General features: G+C 35.1%; 1 protein-coding gene across 1 annotated transcript; it reads right to left on the bottom strand.

Moving 5' to 3' along the window:
- Positions 1-424: 424 nt before the first annotated feature.
- Pex19 (peroxisomal biogenesis factor 19) lies at positions 425-18,590 on the bottom strand. The gene is made up of 9 exons (XM_088235319.1): positions 18,424-18,590; positions 15,084-15,278; positions 14,687-14,737; positions 12,928-13,019; positions 11,367-11,492; positions 8,208-8,368; positions 6,342-6,462; positions 4,050-4,171; positions 425-2,608 (listed from the first exon to the last, which is right to left on the bottom strand). Exons 1-8 carry the CDS (start codon positions 18,488-18,490, stop codon positions 4,061-4,063), a joined length of 924 nt encoding a protein of 307 aa, XP_088091445.1. The 5' UTR covers positions 18,491-18,590; the 3' UTR covers positions 425-2,608; positions 4,050-4,060.
- Between the last annotated feature and the right edge of the window lie 570 nt (positions 18,591-19,160).

Here is a 19,160-nt window from a genome sequence, read left to right as displayed (position 1 = left end):
TTACGATTTAAAGGTTACAGGCGCACTATTTTTTGAAAGTTTCCATTTTTCATTATTTGTCACATATTTTGGTAAGAATAAAGTATAAAACAATGCTATTAAATAAATAGTCTTCTTTTTTCCACGGTTTGTCTAAAACATGACTACACTACTACACACTAACGACTTATAAAACATTAACTCATTGTTTTCTAACATATAACAACTTATTTTCAAATTTATTATAAGATTATAAGCTACGGTTGGAGAGGAACTATATGTCACGCCCAGCTCGTACGGTGGCTGAGCGCGAACTATATTCTCTTCAATAAAATGTTCTTCATCTCTGTCGTAATACATCACTGTTAATAACCCCCAAGGGGGTTGAATCCAGTTCTTGTCTGCAAAAATTTGGATAGGGTCAAAACACTGATTAAAAAACAAATTTATTTAGATATAAAAATTTATTTTTCATATAAAAATGTGCTAACATTTATCTATATTACACATCAACCATCGTACATCTTTTTACAACCATAAATTTAAAATACAATTTTGAAATAAAATCTCACCATACGCAAATAAATTATAAATACATTATATTTAATTATTCATTGGTACAATAACGTCATCTAATAGATAATAATATAACTAACGATAAAAATTTTACACGTTGAATTTAAAATCCAAATAGTTTGGAGCGAGGTTTTTTAAATTAGGGTCCCGGGTTCAAATCCCGGAGCACACAGCGATATCTTTATAATGTCGTCAAGCTTAGGATAAAACATCTGTGTCCAGGTGCTTGAAGAATACAATTCTGTGTGTGAAATATAACCAGAACCCTGGACGAGTGTGTTGCATTCAAATTGCTCAAGTGGTGTAGTGGTTGGCGCGTTTGCCTACCACTCTTGAGGTTCCGGGTTCGATTCCCGGCATACCAACATCAAACCAGCCAATGACAGGCCATAAGCCCTGTAAATGCCTTGACTTCCGTATTCCCTTCTTGAAGGTATTTACCATCTCTGTTGTTATTTGTTAATCTTAATGACTCCCGAGAGGGTGAAATCCAGTCTTTTGTCTACAAACATTTGGACAAACTCAAATATTGTAATCAAACCAACTGGTCCAAGAAGTTTTAAAATTGGAAAATTACTTTCAGGCGTTGCCTAGTATGTGAAATAATTCAGTCAGAAGAATCTCTTCACAACAATAAAGGTTTCAGCTCTTTATCTTCACTAAAATCAACAAATGGAAGAATCAAAGAAATATGGATGTTCAAACATAGGCAAATGGTGAATGTTACACAGTGTGTAAATTGGCCACTTAAACCAGCCAACGACATATCATAAGCCCTGTAAATGCCTAGACTTCCATATTCCCTTCTTGAAGGTATTCTCCATTCCTGTTGTTATTTGTTAATCTGAATGACTCCCGAGGGGGTGAAATCCAGTCTTTTGTCTACAAACATTTGGACAAGCTCAAATATTGCAACATAAAATACATAGAATTATAATATCTAAAGATAATGCTTTTGTAAGTTCATTTTGTCAACAATATTTTGGGAATGCCCAAATGTATGCAAACAGGCTGGATTTCTCAACTGAAACCTTTATTTCTTGTGATTCATCTAATTGAATTATTCTTTATAATAGCTTTTTAACTTCACCAACATCAACAGATGAAAGAATTGAAGAAATATGGATGTTCAAACATAGGCAAAATGGTAAATGTTACACAGTGTGTAAAGTGGCCAGTTAAACCAGCTAATGACAGGTCATAAGCCCTGTAAATGCCTAGACTTCCATATTCCCTTATTTTGGGTATTCTCCATCTCTGTTGTAATTTGTTAATGTTGTGACATATTTTTTTACTATTTATTATTAAAAGTTATATATGAAAACATTTCTTTACAATATCCATACCGATTTTGAAAATACAATTAATTATACTAAATCCATTTTATATATTTTTATCCGTATTCGTAGCATATGATATTTCCCTATTTTGAACTTTGTGACTGTTTAAATATAAATAGAACATAGTCACGAATCTTGATGTCACAGTTGTCAAGGCCAAACAAGCCGCGTTTTTGCAGACATAAGTTTGTTTTTTAAATTATACATGAAAACATTTTTTCACAATATCCATATTGATTTTGAAAATGAAATTAATTATTCACACGTTTTTATCAGTATTCGTAGTATGTTATATTCCCCTATTCCCGGTGAAATCACAATAATTAATTGAGATTTTTTCAAGCCTGGATATTCTGCGCAGTAGTTCACCACTGTAATTGGACCTCGGGGCTTGCTGCCATGCGAAAAAACGCATTAAAAATAATAACCAAAATGCAAAAGGCAATTATATTTTCTGTGCGTAGTACGGAAAAAAAACTAGATCTGGACTTGGAGAGGGAGATTTAACTATATGAGAACACTCGCCCTCCACACGGTAGCCAGGGCGAGAACTAATTTGACGGCGACCCGTGACAATAGATCTACACGATCGGCGACATCGGGCGCTTTTATAGCACTGACCCTCATTTGTATTGATTGCTCTTTTCGTATTATATTTGTGTCGTGTAGATCGTATTTTGGCTGGGGACGTCTTTTTGAGGCATCGAGGTAATCTGAAAAAAGTTAAGTAAAATAATAATTAATAATCACAGTTTTATTATTATTATTATTGTTAACTTATATAGCGCCATTTTCGTAATATAATACTTTAAGGGAGCTTTACAAAGTGATTATATAAAGATATAAATTTAATTTTAACTTTTTAATTTAAGAAAAATAATGTACTTTGTCATCACATGCTAAGGATTTATTCAAATGATTTAGAGAACAAGTGGGTTTTAAGTTTCTTCCGAAACATCACTTCACTCTCACAGTTTTGGACCTCTGCTGGGAGAGCGTTCCATGCCGTAGGGCCTGCGACCGCAGATGCACATTCACGAATTTAGTGCGCTGTTTGCGTAGACCTCTTCTACTACATTGTACCTACAATAACTTTTCCTTTCGACGTAGATGTAGCTGATCTAAGCGTACAACGTCTGTCAGCTAGTTCATTTGGAATGCAGAGTTCCCTTAGATATTCCGGAGCGGAGTTTTGCAGTGACTTATACATAAGCCAACAGAGTTTGTATTCCACCCTCTGTGGAAAACGTAGCAGGTGTAATTCCCGAAGTAGTGGAGTGATATGACTGAACTTAGAAATTCCTAAAATAAGTCTCGCTGCGGCATTCAATACAGACTGTAGGCGAGTCATTTTATTCATCGGTAGACCTGCGTAGATACCATTACAATAATCGACTCTAGACACTACAAACGCATTACTAATTGACGGGCGGCATCAACCGGCAAATTTTTGCGTATGCATTTAATCTGTCTCAGCTGGTAAAAGCGTGAACTTATCGTTCTGCCAGTTTGAGCGTCAAGAGAAAGGTCAGAATGAAGGAAGACTCCCAATAGTTTAACCGTGAGTAAAAGCGGTACTCCTTACATCGGGTAGTGCCGTATCCTGCCTGAATCAAATTATATAAGACATATCACAAAAATTTACCAGTATAGAAACTGATTTTATAATCAGTTATTTGAATATCAAAATTTAAGGCTGTTTTCAGTTTTCAGGCGATGCCTAGTAGGTGAATTGGTTCAGCCGGATGAATCTCACCCACATGATAAAGGTTTCAGCTCTTTGACTTCACAAAAGTCAACAGATGGAAGAGTTGAGGAAATGTTGATGTTCAAATATAGGCAGAATGGTGAATGTTACACAGTGTGTTAAGTGGCCATTTAAACCAGCCAATGACAGGTCATAAGCCCTGTAAATGCCTAGACTCCAATATTCCCTTATCAAAAATGTTTTCCCTCTGTTGCAATAAATCATTTATGAGTAGTTTCGGATTCAGTTTGATGAGCGTACGCGACGTATGGACATGTAAAAAGCGGGGACAATCGGCTCGCGTGCATGAAACACATGAATGTAGAGGAAGCAAGGTCCGCATGCAACGACAGTGATGAAACGGCGTGATGGTTCGTTATTAAGATAGATGCTCGAGCGGCGGTTACCTCCACTACGGCTACATGGGCCTGCACTGGTTCATGTCGACTTGCGGGGGAAGTTCCGGCATGGCGGGGGCCGTGGGCAACTCCCCGCTCAGCTCCTCGGGTGGCTGGCCCAGTTCTTGCATCTGCGCAATGCGAAAATAAACATTCATTTCATATAAAACTAATGAGGAAATTCAGTGATTAAAAAAATATATATATGCATACAAATTACAACAGGGATGGAGATTACCTTAAAGAAGGGAATATGGAAGTCAAGGCATTTACAGCAAATCAACAAATAGAAGAAATATGGATGTTCAAACATAGGCAAAAATGGTGAATGTTACAGTGTATAAAGCGGCCACTCCAACCAGCCAATGACAAGTCATAAGCTCTGTAAATGCCTAGACTTCCATATTCCTTTCTTTAAGGTATTTTCCATCCCTGTTGTAATTTGTTAATCTTAATGACTGCCGAGGGGGTGAAATCCAGTCTTTTGTCTACAAAAATTTGGACAAACCCAAATATTGTAATATATAAATATATATACAGTTAAACCACTGTTTTACGTTTTCCAAGGAAGCAGCAAAAAAAAAACGCCCAAAGTGAGGAAATGAAAAACTTTAGAAAATTTTTAAAAATGGTCATAATTGGGGATTATTCATATTAACCAATGATTTCATTAAAAATATTTTGTATTTTTTCAATCAATACCACAAGTGTGTTTTTTTATTGAATTATAAAAAAAAACACATTCAAATAATTTTATGTAGGTATTTAACCATGAAAACACGAAAATAAACATTTGATTAGCATACAATAATTTTTTACCTAAATATTGGGAAATTTTGTTTATATGGTATCACTTTTTTTAGTATGGCACCACAGAATTTCAACTGTCATTTACATCGCGGCAAAACTGTTTCACACTTTTATGATAACTGTTTAAACTATCTTCTTTCCATATCAATAATTTTTCTATTGCCAAATGTTTAAACTTTCTGCATCGCAATTTATTGATGTAAAGATTTTATTCTTCCTAAACATGCGTCATAATAATTTAGTAATATGTCAAAATTAGACACTCCAACGAAATGGAGAATTACGCTGAACCTACTTACTAAAACTTGATTGTGGAAATATTTGAATGAGAATGTATGGACCTAAACAATTCGGTGTGAAAAACGGGAAAACATAAAATCGAGGAACGTAAAAACGAGGTTTACTCTCCTTTGAACGACGTCACTGGTCCATATGAATCAACTTATGATAGGAAAATTATGAAAGATTCCCAGTTTGCTTGCCGCGAATGGACCAATGGGCAGAACTGATTGAAAATAAGCGGAAGAGAACCTCTGACGTCACACGCAGTTATTTCAAACAAACACAAACAAACCATCACGCCGTTTCCCCGTAAGGGTAGGCAGAGAGGATAGAACGCCACAACACTCTATCTTTGCATACAGATCTCGCTTCCTCTACATTCATACATCTCATGCACGCGCGCCGATTATTCCGACTTTTGACATGTCCATCTTTAAGTATTTGTTTGATTTGGTCATGCCATGTCTTTCTCGGTCTTCCTCTATTTCTGCATCCATCAACATTCGCATTGTAAATATTCTTAGCCGTTCTCTCGCTGTCCATTCGTTCTACATGTCCAAACCAGCGCAGAGCTCCTTTCTTGATTATGTCGATAATGCTTGTCTCAGCCTTACATAATGTACGGATCTCAACATTTGTGCATCTATCGTACATAGTTTTACCACACATTCGCCTGAGAGATCGCATTTCGACAGCATTCAGCTTACTTTCATCCCTGTTTTTCCAAGTCCACACTTCGCTCCCATACATCAAGCAGTTATTTCAGAAATACAAAACTTTAAAAAAACATAGCGTAAATTAAAAAAAAAACACCAAAATTCATTGAAATAAAAAATTAATATAGTTCCAACTTCTCTTGGAAGATGTACGGACTTTTTCATTTCCCTATCGATAATCCAGTATTTTGTCTACAAACGTAGCAGCGTATATTGATTGTTAGTTACATGAATAAGGGTTGCCATATTTAGACAGTCACAGTTGGCCCTCTAACCAACTGCGCCACGGCGCCTGTCACCTGAGATCAGTCATCGAGTCAAAGACACTCATCCAGGGCTCTGTCTATTTCACACACATAACTGTATTCTTCATCCGCCAGGACAAGGAAAATACACAAGACACACATGGTTAGTGGAATACTTGAGTTGACGCTAATGCTGGCGAGTTTAAAAGTTTAAAAAAAAAACAGTATTGAATATTTAAACCACAAACCTTTTGCATAAGATCCAAAACTTTGTCGAACCTGGCTTTCTTCACATCTTCAGAATCTGTCTCCGTTTCAGCCTCTAGTGCTGTACACACCAAGTCCATTAGCTCATTTTGCTTCGTATACCTGCAATCAAACGTATATTTATTTATTATTTTTATCAAAAACATTTTTCACTTTGTGGTGTGACATTTTACACTTATGTATATGTTAACAATATTTTAAGTTTGTCCAAATTTTTGTAGACAAGGACTGGATTCGACTCCCTGGGGAGTTGTTTACATTAACATATTACAGTAGAGATGAAGAACATTTAAGAGAAGGTAATATAGAAGTCTTTGCATCTACAGGGCTTATGACCTGTCAATGGCTGGTTTAAGTGGCCACTTTACACACTGTGTAACATTCACCATTTTGCCTATATTTGAACATCTATGTTCCTTAAATTCTTTCATCTGTTGATGTTTGTGAAGTTAAAGAGCTGAAACCTTTATTTATGCGGGTGAGATTCATCTAATTGAATTATTTCATCTACATACTAGGCAACGCCTGAAAATGTTATTTTTTCAATTTCTATACTTCTTCATGGACCAGGTGGATTTATCAACAATATTTTGAGTTCGTCCAAATTTGTGTAGACAAGGACTGGATTCGACTCCCTGGGGAGCTGTTTACATTAAGGTCATAAGCCTTGTAGATGCCTAGACTTCTATATTACCTTCTCTTAAATGTTCTTTATCTCTGTTGTAATATGTTCATGTATATGTTTATAAATTTGTATAAACCACTTTAATTTTGAGTTACTCTCTTTTGAAAATATTCCCGTTATGATTCATTTTATCTTCTTTCTTTCGTTTTTCTGTCTCTTTCATACAATATTTTATAATATAAATAGCAACCCGTGTAATTATAAGTTAGTTTAATTCCTGACGATAAGGTAGTAACCTCGAAACCGGTCGAAGTGTAATATTTCTATTGCCAATTTTTTTAACTTTCTGCATCGTAATTTATTGATGAGATTGTTCATATTTACCAATGATTTAATTAAATATATTTTGTATTTTTTCAAAAAATACTACAATTTATTATTTTATATTGAATTTAAAAAAATACACGTATAAATAATTTTATGTAGGTACTTAACCTTGTAGGTATTTAAATAAAAATTTGAATTCGCATAAAATGCGTACAACGATTTTTTGCCCAAATATTGGGAAATTTCATTTATATGGTATCACTTTTTCTAGTACGGCACCACATAATTTCAACTGTCATTTACATCGCGGCAAAAATGTTTCAAACTTTTATGATAACTGTTTAAATATCTTCTTTTCACATTATGTTTATAACTACAAATAATATTTCTATTGCCAAATTTTTAAACTTTCTGCATCGTAATTTATTGATGTAAAGACTTTATTCTTCCTAAACATGCGTCAACCGCATGTCACTATTTGGTAAAATGTCAAAATTATACACTTAAACAAAAACTTAAAAAAAAAAAAAAAAAACATTATTTGAATTTAGTTTGAGACATTTTTTTATTTACCTTGATTTTATTCACCATTTTGGGAAAACGCGGCGGCGCGCGGCTCGACGTCTTTTGACAGATTGAATGAGTTTTGAAAAAATTTCAACGTAAAACCGGAGTTATGAAAACCACAAAAACGTTGATTGGGGGGATATTTGAATGATAATGTATGTAAAAAATGGGACCTTAACATTTTGGCGTAAAAATGGGGAAAATGTAAAATTGAGGAATGTAAAATGAGGTTTTACTGTATACGCTGATCGTCGATATTCATAAACTACGCCCCTTCCAAATTTACACTTCATCAAAACACAAATATGGTGACGAAAAAGATAATCACCTTTCTAAATCCTCGGGGCTGAGGGTCGCTTTGTTCTTGATAAGCCAGCCGGGATATTTGTCCACGATATCCTTCAGGGAGGGGTAGAGAACTTCCTTGGAGAGGAGAGATTGCATCATCCCTTGCATAAACGGTAGGAACATGTTCCCCGATGGGTCGTCCTACAAAATTCAATTAATAAACATTTGAAAATGCAAAGTGGAGTAAAAGCCATAAATAGTTCTAGGGTTTCCAGTATGAAAAATATTAGGTTATATGTATATATATATTTATATATATATATGTTTGGATAATTTATATAGCGCCATTTTTGTGGAAATCACCTCAACGGCGCTGTACAATAAATAAATATCCCAGCGCGTCTTGCAGCTACAGAGCGCATGGACAGTAAGAAATCTAGCCCCTATTTACATTTTTTTATTTAACAGTGAAGTTTAAAGTTTAAGCGATATTTTAAAAACGAAATAAAAAGCAAATTTATAATAATAGAAGTAAGATAACAACAAGTCTCGCAGCTACTGAGCGCATGGACGGTTGAAATTCTAGACCCCATTTACTAAATTTAGATATTTGATAGTTTATAACATTTACAAAATATGATAAATATAATATGATAGCTAACATCACAAAAAGTCTTGTAGCTTCAAAACGCATCGACAATTGGAATTTCAACAACATAAGAATGATTTAAAAAATTTAACAATGAAAATAATTTTAAAAACACAATAATAATACATCGAGCAAAGAACTAGTAAGTATGGCAATTGAGTGAATATGTAACAGCACAAAAAGTAAACGATAAAAAACTAAACAAAGATAGCATTCCTTAACTTAAAATTAAGGTTAACAAGATGATAGACGCTACTCAAACTCGAAGGATCCCTGCTTTATTTAGGTATGCAGTTTACAGGATCTATTGTCCTTTTGATGATAGTAGAAACGCATCAGTGTGCGTAGTGTAGAGTGTAGGTACCAAGGAATCTATCCGCATCTTGTCAATTTTGTGTGTTATTATTAGCGCCATTTTTGTGGAAATCACCTCAAGGGCGCTGTACAGTAAATAAATATCCCAGCGCGTCTTGCAGCTACAGAGCGCATGGACGGTTGGGATTCTAGTTCCTCGTCTCCAATTGTGATATATAGGAGCTAGATAATAGCACGTCTTGCAGCTACAGAGCGCATGGACAGTAAGAAATCTAGCCCCTAGGTTCAAAGAACCTTTTACAATAAAAAGTTTTACAGAAATAATCCCAGCAGTGAACAATTCATTATGTGATATATATAATGTGAAATATAACTATTTAATTCAACTATATAATTAAAACTAAACAAATTAGTAAAAAAAAAATTACCACATAATGTGCAGGTATAAGCTTCTATGGTCGCTATCCCAGATTTAAACCGAGTTTAACTCTATACGAGGTTTATAAGAAATACTTTTTGCTATACCATCATTATTCTACCACTATTCTCAAGCTTTACTTTACACCTGATTTATAAGGCCCTAAAAATATTTTTTTTCATAATTTCCTGATTTTAAAACACATTTTTCCCAACGGGTCGGTAATTTCTTTAACCCGTTATCATACTACGAAGGCGGTTGTGTCATCAGCCAATGCGCACGAAAGTTTCTACTGCGTCATTGGTGTCAAAACATTGCCCTCCAAGTGCTCCTTTTATGGCGCCGAACAAGTGATAATCACAGGCCGATAGGTCTTGACTATAGGGAGGGTGTTGCAGTGAATAAATTATCCACAATATTAATAGTAAAATTAGTTATCCACGTAAAGAAATATATTTTTTTTAATGTATTTAAAAATGTTGAATTTGACTCTTAATAAAACAATTGTTATGATTACCCGACCTTCTAGTCCTATTTAAAATTCTCAACTCACTCTTTGATGCGCCTGAACTACTGAGCTCGATAAAATGAAATATCCCAACTAGAAACCTCAGACAAAACTTACTCTTTCATACCGATAACCATAGAACTAACTGTGGTTTTCATTCCCCTATGCCCAGAATTCTCAAGTCTGCCAACAAACATACCAGTCTTGATTTCTTTGATAACAAGTTGTCTTCTTACAAATGATCACTGAATCAAATTCAATTATAAACACCTCTCTCTCGCTTCCACTCCCACAAAGTCTACTATATACCATTGAGTCTTTCTACTTTTTTTAAAAACCTTATATTTTGCACATGCGCACAGTATCCTTGAATATTGCTCTACTGTCTGGTCGCCTCAATATTCCAAATATATTTCAAGAATTGAAAGAATTCAAAAAAAAATTTGAATCACCTAAACTATCGTTAATATTTACATTTCAATAACTATGAAAAAGGTGCAGTACATCACAATGGCCAGTCATATTCTACATAAAAATCGCAAAACGCGATGTAAAGCTGCATTTTTGGTATGTTGTTTGGACCCATTAGGGGAGTGCGAAACTACGTTTTGCAAGCAAAAAAGGTTGTTGATTCGTCTATTTTAATTGCAGGGACATGGCATGACTTGCCCCGACAGAAATGACAGAGAACAGAGCACTTTAGCCCCCATTTCTGGCATGTGCAACCTCGTCCAGTGCACCCTCTGCGGCACTTGCAAGAAATTAATTTTAAGAGGGCTTGAGGAGCTCGGTCTTTTGTAGAAGTCTAAGACAACTATCACATTCCTCCCAAAGTGTCTTAATGTGTACCTGACGTAAGCAGCAATAATTTCTCTGATTTACATATCCTGGTGCCAGACGACCTTATGGAGCAAGCAGCCTCCATCCACCACAATGAAAGTGTTGGTGCATAGAGGGATGTTTTTCACGTATTACGCAGGTAGCACAACTTTTTTTGCTTGCAAAACGTAGTTTTGCAGTCCCCTAATGGGTCCAAACAACATACCAAAAATGCGGTTTTACATCGCGTTTTGCGATTTTTGGTGTTTTTTTTGTAACATTTTACTGGCCTAAAAATCGATACCTTGCAATCTAAAAGAATCATCAATAATACTGTCTTCTTTTACAAAATATGCAATAACAACTTAGATTGCCCTCAACTGCTTGAGAAAATTAAAATTCGTATCCCTATAATTGGTTTATTTGTAAATATTTATTTTTTTGTTATAATGGCTGTTGTTTTCTTTTAAAAAATAAAAAATGAGGTTACCGTTCCATTTATGTTCATGCCGGAGAACATGTTCTTGAGGTCCTCTTCGCTGAAGGGGCTCTGGTTCTGCAGGTCTCCGGCGTTCTGGTTCATGCTCTCGAGGGCCTGCGAGATGGCGGCGCTGACCTGCGGACACAGCAAACTGGAACACCTATAATGTGCTTGTACGGAAGGCACCGGAATGAGTCTGCGTATATTTCTGTATCTTCGACCACGGTATCGAGGAACAAGGGCTTAAACCACAATTCTGGCCAAAGTTGTTTAGTTAGTTTCAACGTGCTTTTAACCAGTAAAGAAATACAGTGGTTAAAAATGTTTTGATTATGTCCAAATGTTTGCAGACTGGCTGGATTTCCTCCCTGGGGAGTTATTTAGATCTAAATTTGTTGCAACAGAGAGGGAAAACATTTTTGAGATATTGAGAAAATGTGATTGATTGGTTTGGAAATGAACATTCATAAAACAAAGATTATGAGTTCAACAGGACGAGACATTTTCATTAACGATAATAAAATCAAAGTGGTTGATGAATATATTTATCAAGGACATAAAGTCAAACTTGGTAAAGATAACCAGATAGCGGAGTTACCAAGAAGAATAGGGCTAAGTTGGGCTGCTTTCGGCAAACTTAAATATATTTTTGAAAATAAACAAGTCCCTATATGCTTGAAAAGACAAGTATATGAATCGTGCATATTGCCGGTGACAACATACGGACTAGAAACCATGTCTGTAACACAAAAAAGTAGCCAGAAATTAAAATGCACGCAACGATCCATGGAAAGACAGATGCTCGGTGTATGTCTAAGAGACAAAATAAGAAATCAAGAAATAAGGCGCCGAACCGGAGTCGTGGATATCATGGATCGTGCAGCGAAATTGAAATGGCAGTGGGCAGGACACTCGGCGAGGCAAAATGATGGCAGGTGGACACCCAGAATAATAAAGTGGAGACCGTGGGCAAACAAAAGAAGTGTTGGAAGGCCACAGAAAAGATGGGTCGACGACATTGCCTCTATTGCCGGTAAAACGTGGATGATGAAAGCGGGTGATAGGAAGGAATGGAGACGTTTGGAAGAGGCCGCCATCCAGCAGTGGAGAGAATAAGGCTGCAGAAGAGGAAATGTGGATTTTAAAACATAGGCACAATGGTGAATGTTGTAACACTGTGTACAGTGTAAGTGGCCACTTAAACCAGCCAATAACAGTTCGCCCTGCAAATGCCTCGACTTCTATATTCCCTTCTTAAAAATGTTTTCCTTCTCTGTTGCAACAAATTTAGAAGTCCAGTGGTTTTTAAAACAAAAATATTTCTTACTATTAACCTAAATAATTTATTTTTTTAAATTTTATGCATCGTATTATCAGCACTATGGTTTTTCAAAGTTTTGTATTTTTTAAATTTATTTTTCTCGATGAGTTTTGCTAATTGGTCAGTTGACTTACCGTAAACCGGAAATCTATCACAACTCTCTTAAAGTAGCCACTTTACACACTGCGTAAAATTCATGTCTGAAAACATTTGGACATACTCAAAACATTGTAGAAATATTTATCTTACGTCATTATAGGCCTTGGGTTTCTCCGCATCCACCAAAGCCGGTTCCACTTCCTCAACAGCCGACGCTGGCTTCATAACTTGTGATGCCGCATCTAAAAGTTTGTAGTCATTTATTATAAGCCCATTCAGACCGGGTGTTTATTAAAATATACATGGTAAGGTCGATAGCCCGATCCATTGAGATAGTCAGTGTCAAATTTGAACAAGCTGTGAGCTGTCAGTCGGCTTCCAGAGCCGGAAGAGTGAGGTCGCGCATCATGGATTTCGAGCAACACGTTAACATCAAATTTTGTTTTAAGTTGCAAAACAGTACCAAAGAAGCTCTTGAAATGTTTATAACAGTGTATGACGTTAATATGGCAATACTGAAAACAGTTTATAAGTGGTATGAGTGAATTAAAAGCGGAAATGAGTCAGTTGAAGACGGCCAACACTCCGGACGTCTTTAACCTCAAAAACAGACAAAAAAATGAAATTTAGTTTAGTTCGGTATATTCTTTACATAGGTTTCATTGAATCACTTATAAACGTCAATAAAATTATAACTATACAATACAATTCATCAATGAGTAAATTAAACCTAACAAATGAATCTATTTTAAATCAATAAACATGAATCTAATGCCAAGCTGTCTTGTCCTGCAAATATTCTTTGACTCTCTATTAGCTCTTTCCAAACAGCCTGCGCTTGACGAAATCTTTAAATTCTTTTGTTGGCAAAGCCTAAATTTCAAGAGGTATCTTTTTTTATTTAATATAAAAGAAATATTAGCGTTCTTATAATTTACACAAATATTTCAATTTTGGTGGCCATTTTCAACGAGTTGTAAATAACTCGCTATAAGAAAATGGTAATCAAGTTGGGGTAGAGTGGGGTTTGAACCTCGGGCCTCTGGCCCGTGAGTCCGCAACACTAGCCACGGGACCACAACCCAATTCAATCTTATTGTAGAATCATATGCAGTTTGAGGCAAAAGAATGAATAATTTTTTTCAGTCTAGTAGTGGCCCCAGTAGTGGTTTATTTATCTGTTCCTCTTAAAATCATCAATATTTTTATGTACATAGATCAAGTTTTCATAAATATATTGACATATGACTGTCAATATATTGATTTTTTTAAACTCATCTCTAAACAATTCTCTGGGATTCATATTGTAAATTGCTCAAACAGCTCTCTTCTTCAGCACAAAAACAGAGTCAATATCAGCAGCACTTCCCCACAGCAGTATACCGTAAGATAGTCCAAACAGGCAATTGACTTTTCGAGACGTTACCGAAGAACTGAACATGTCATACACTCGGACCCCCGTGCAAAAAATTTTAACTGGATAATTTGCGAGATTTGTCGCAAAACCTTGCTTCTGATTCACTGTCATGTCCGAAAAAAAGGTACCTATCTTTCCACATTCGCCCTAGTCTCCGGATTTAGCACAATCTGATTTCTGGGTCTTCCCAAAAATAAAAACCGTGCTGAAAGGAAAATGTTTTAACACCACTCCCGGCATAAAGAGTTATGATGGAGCAGCTAGAGGCCCTTCTGAAAAAGCCTTCCAGAAATGCTTCCAATCATGGGGTCAACGTTGGGATAAGTGCATCGCCAGCCAAGAAAAGTACTTTGAAGAAGATTAATTTAAATTTGATGTAAGCATATTACTTTGTTCGTAATAAAATTATTCACCATATTTTTTTGATAAGCCTGTGTATACCCATGTATCATCCCTATGGGCCTAAACAAATAAATAAAAAACATTTTGTACCTGTCATCATTTGAAATGTGGCCAGAATTTGTTCTTGCGTAATGTTGTCATCTGAAAAAAAAAATCATCATTACCATATCTTAAATTAAACTATGGGGTTCGAACTGTCAGTAGGGCCACAGTGAGTCACATCTTGCTGGAGGGTGTGATTCTATAAAATGCTGTGAGCGCCCATCGCCCATTTGCATTCCAGATCTTTCGGCTCTATTCAGCGAAACTAAAGGAGAGTATGGCGGTGAACCTGGCTTGGACACGTGCTACGGACGCCTCAGGAGAGCCTTAACCCGAGTTGATGATGACCTTTCGGCTCTATTCGGCAGAACCAAGGGAGGCAGGAGTGCTCGCTAGCGATGGGGTCTGGCAAAGTCCGCAAATGGAAAAAAAAAGGAGTGATTACCGCTTCCACCCTTAAGAGACTTGAGCAGGGACGCCATGCTGCTCTCGAAGGTAGCGGCCGCCTGCTGAAGGAACTCTTCACTCCAGACGTTTTCTGACGGGTTCCACTCCACCCCGTCCTCGGCGTCTTCCTTCAGGCTGCTTCCGCCCACGCTATCCTTGCGCACTGGCCTGGGAGCCATATCTTCCAGAGCGCCTGGAAAGCGGAAAGAAATACACTTAACGATATTTCGACTACTGTAAAGAGTCACCATTTTTATTTATAAATTTGTAATACGTAAAATTATTTAACCTTTAATTTCAGGAAAGTGCTAATGGGTCAAAAAGATAAGTGGAAGTAAACCAGCTTTCTAATTAATATTTTTTATAACCTTTTTATATCTCTGTTTAAATCACGTCTGAAGAAACATCTCCTTTCTCGTCCTTAATCTCTACTCCTTTCCTCTTTTTTCTTTTTTCCCATTGAGTAATAGTATTACTCAATGGGGAAAATACATTGATTTCTATTTTTATATATCTTTAGCTTTTTTTAAATGTTTATTTTCTATTGAATATGTTTTAACTTTTATTTGGCAATAAGCCCGCCAATGTACAATTAACATTATGTACAAAAAGTTAAATAAATAAAAATAATAAAAATTTAAAGAATTTCTACTTTATTAAGGTTAGTAGTTTATGATGAAGGTACGTCGACATTACAGAAGAAACAGTTAAACATTAGAGAATTTGGTTCTCAAAGAAAATCTTGATTGTTTAACTGCTAATATTTGGCTCTTTTGACTAATGAGTGAAGTGGTCATTGATGAATTTATTCAGGTTGTAATTTAAATATTCAATGTCAAGACAAATTGATGATTTTAATATTCAGATTTCTGATTATTCCAAAATGACTGCCTTTTAAACTATGTGCATATTTCCTTTCGTAATAGGAAAATATCACGTTTTTTTTTACATTTTTGAAGTATTGGCTCTATGAGATACTGTTGCTACTTATCATAAGAACATAAATGTCACTAGAAAAACACCACATGTTTGGCATTGATGATTGCGACATCAAGATTCGTGACGATGTTCTATAAAAAAATTAATGGTTAGGAACAAATTTGCAAATTAACATGAATCATGACGTGTTTGGGGAGTGGCAAATGCAATGATGGTTTTTGAGCTAATTAAAAATTACAAATTTAAAAATATTTTTTATGCTACTAAGTAGCAAAGAAAGCTAATTTTATTGATTTTGATTTTGAAATTAACAAATTACAACAGGGATGGAGAGCATTTTAGAGAAGGGATATGGAAGTCTAGGCATTTACAGGGCTTATGACCTGTCATCAGCTGGTTTAAGTGGCCACTTTACACACAGTGTAACATTCACCAATTTTCCTATGTTTGAACATCTATATTTCTACAATTCTTCCATCTTTTGATTTTAGTGACAAAAGTTTAAGAACTGAAACCTTTATTGTTGTGAAGAGATTCATCCGACTGAATTATTCCACATACTAGGCAACGCCTGAAAACGATTTTCCAATTTTTAAACTTCTTCTTGGACCAGTTGGTTTCATTGAAATATTTTAAGTTTGTCCAAATGTTTGCAGAAAAAAAAATGGATTTTCCTCCCTAGGGAGTCATAAACCCTTACTGGTCCAATGTCGAATCTCATTCGACATGGATTTTTCCCATATATCATACTTTGGAAAATATAGACAATAAAGCCAATACAATGCACATTTAAAAAATAAATCTCGTTTTTACTACAAATCGAGTTTTTTTAATTAAAAAAATAGTTTCTATAATTTTCCAAAGTATGATATGGGGGTGCTATTTGCAAACTCGGCAAAATCCATATTTCTTTATTTTGAGCAAATCATAAAAAAACTGATACAATGCTTAAGGCTGTCCTAATCGTAGCAAGCCCTAATCCTGGTTATTAGATTAAAATTATTACAACAAATTTTAATTTATTTCAACAGAGAGGGAAAATATTATTGAGAAGGGATATGGAAGTCAAGGCATTTACAGGGCATATGACCTGTCATAGGCTGGTTTAAGTGGCCACTTTACACACTGTGTAACATGCACATAGTCCTTGAAATGTAACATGATTAGAATGACAGTTGTCAGAAAAAGTGACGACATAACTTTGTAGTAACGTCGAAGGAGTTATTTATATTGACACACGAAAAATCATTTGTATTTGGCGTGTTAATTTATTTTTTTATTACAATGCTTGAAACATAAATCAACATTAATATGTAAAATCAGCTTTAAAACTAAAAAAAAACTAAAACAAACCTAATTATTAACGACGTTCTTACAAGGTTACATCATTTTGCAAAAAATGTTAGAGATGGGAAAAATTGATCGAATAAAAAAAATATTTGTTTGATGTTGTTCATGAAAAAAGTGTAAATGTCTCATTTTTTGGTGAACAATTATGTTAAACACACTATAATAGGCTTGTTTTTTCGTTTTTTTATATCAATTTTCGGAAACAGAGTTTCATGATTGCAAATAAAAGTAATTTCCCATCACTAATGAAATTAGTTTGACAGCTGTAATTTTAATTAAGCTATATTTTAAGGACTATAGACTTTCATATTCCCTTCTAAAAAATGTTTTCCCTCTGTTGAAATAAATTTAAATATGAATAACTCCCTAGGGAGGAAATCCAGCCAGTCTGCAAGCATTTAGACATACTCAAACATTGTTGAATTAACTACCTGCTAAAAGGAGAAGTATAAAAATTGTAAAATTGTTTTCAGGCGTTCCCTAGTGGGTGATTTGGTTCAGCCGGATGAATCTCATCCACGTGATAAAGGTTTCAGCTCTTTTACTTCACAAAAGTCAACAGATGGAAGATGTGAGGAAATGTGGATGTTCAAACATGGGCAGAATGGTGAATATTACAGTGTGTAAAAAGGCCACTTAAACCAGCCAATGACAGGTCATAAGCCCTGTAAATGCCTGGAATTCCACACTCCCTTCTCAAAAATGTTTTCCGCCTCTGTTGCAACAAATTTAGATCTGAATAACTCCCTAGGCAGGAAATCCAGCCTGTCTGCAAACATTTGGACATACTCAAAACATTGTTAAATATTATTTATTTGTCATGCATAAAAATTGACAGAAGAATTAACACTTCGCGAAATATGTGCAACTAAATGAACGGCTCTAGTACGCAATATCCAACGTTCAAAGTTCAAAAGGTAATTTATATTCAAATATATTTTTACAAGTTCAGGTAGGCAAACAAGAAATTTCACTTTAAACAAATTTAAAGGTTATATTAATAATCGTTGCATAATAGCCTATTATACGAGAAAAACATGTCGACTCACTGTCTAATAAATCTTCTAATTCCTTGTCTGGAGCCGCAGCTGTTATTTCCTCCTTTTTATCCGACATCTTATAGTAAAATAAAACAAATGAAACTCGCAATTTTAAGATATCAAAACACAGTGGAATTTCAGCTGGCCGCCCGTCATTTAATATTTAGTGTAGCAATATGAAAAAATATAAAAGAGATGCCTACTAAAAAAGGTGCCTACCAAAAAATATTTCAAAACAGTTATTTTTATAATTAGGCCTCTGGTTCGATTCCCGAAAATCTGAAATATTGATTGAAAACGCTATTTTTACACTTGAATATTTCATTATCCCTGGACTGGTACCCGAAGCGTAAGTCTGATCATCTAAACTTCATGTAATAAAATAAAAAGTATTTTTATTTACGCCGAATGGGCATTTTTAAGGACATATTTATATTAAGAAAATAATTATAAAGGAAAGTAGAAGACACAATGGTATGTAGTAGACTTGGTGGGAGTGGAAGCGGGAGAGAGATGTTTATAATTGAATGTGATTTAGTGATCGTTTGAAAGAAGACAACTTGTTATCAAAGAAATCAAGACTGGTATGTTTGTTGCCTGACTTAAGAATTCTAGGTGATTCTGGGCATAAGGGAATGAAAACCATAGTAAGTTCTATGGTTTGTTTGGTTTGTTTTCTTTGTCAGTAATTAAAATACTGCTACTTTTTAAAATAAAAATTAATATATTTGTGTAACATTTATTGA

Source organism: Micrasema longulum, unplaced genomic scaffold (genome assembly GCF_059751315.1).
Source record: "Micrasema longulum isolate JH-2025_06_02 unplaced genomic scaffold, ASM5975131v1 h1tg001358l, whole genome shotgun sequence".
In the NCBI taxonomy this organism is placed as follows: Eukaryota; Metazoa; Arthropoda; class Insecta; order Trichoptera; family Brachycentridae; genus Micrasema; species Micrasema longulum.
The sequence above is the reverse complement of the archived record's forward strand: the minus strand, read 5'-3'. Positions and strand labels throughout refer to the sequence as shown.

Excerpts from the sequence above, each read along its gene's own strand:
- Pex19 (XM_088235319.1), bottom strand. The coding sequence starts at position 18,490 with ATGTCGGATAAAAAGGAGGAAATAACAGCTGCGGCTCCAGACAAGGAA. Across the intron at positions 8,369-11,366 it reads GCATGAACATAAATGGAACG|GACGACCCATCGGGGAACAT; the intron begins GTAACCTCATTT and ends TGAATTTTGTAG. Across the intron at positions 4,172-6,341 it reads TTTTGGATCTTATGCAAAAG|ATGCAAGAACTGGGCCAGCC; the intron begins GTTTGTGGTTTA and ends CGCATTGCGCAG.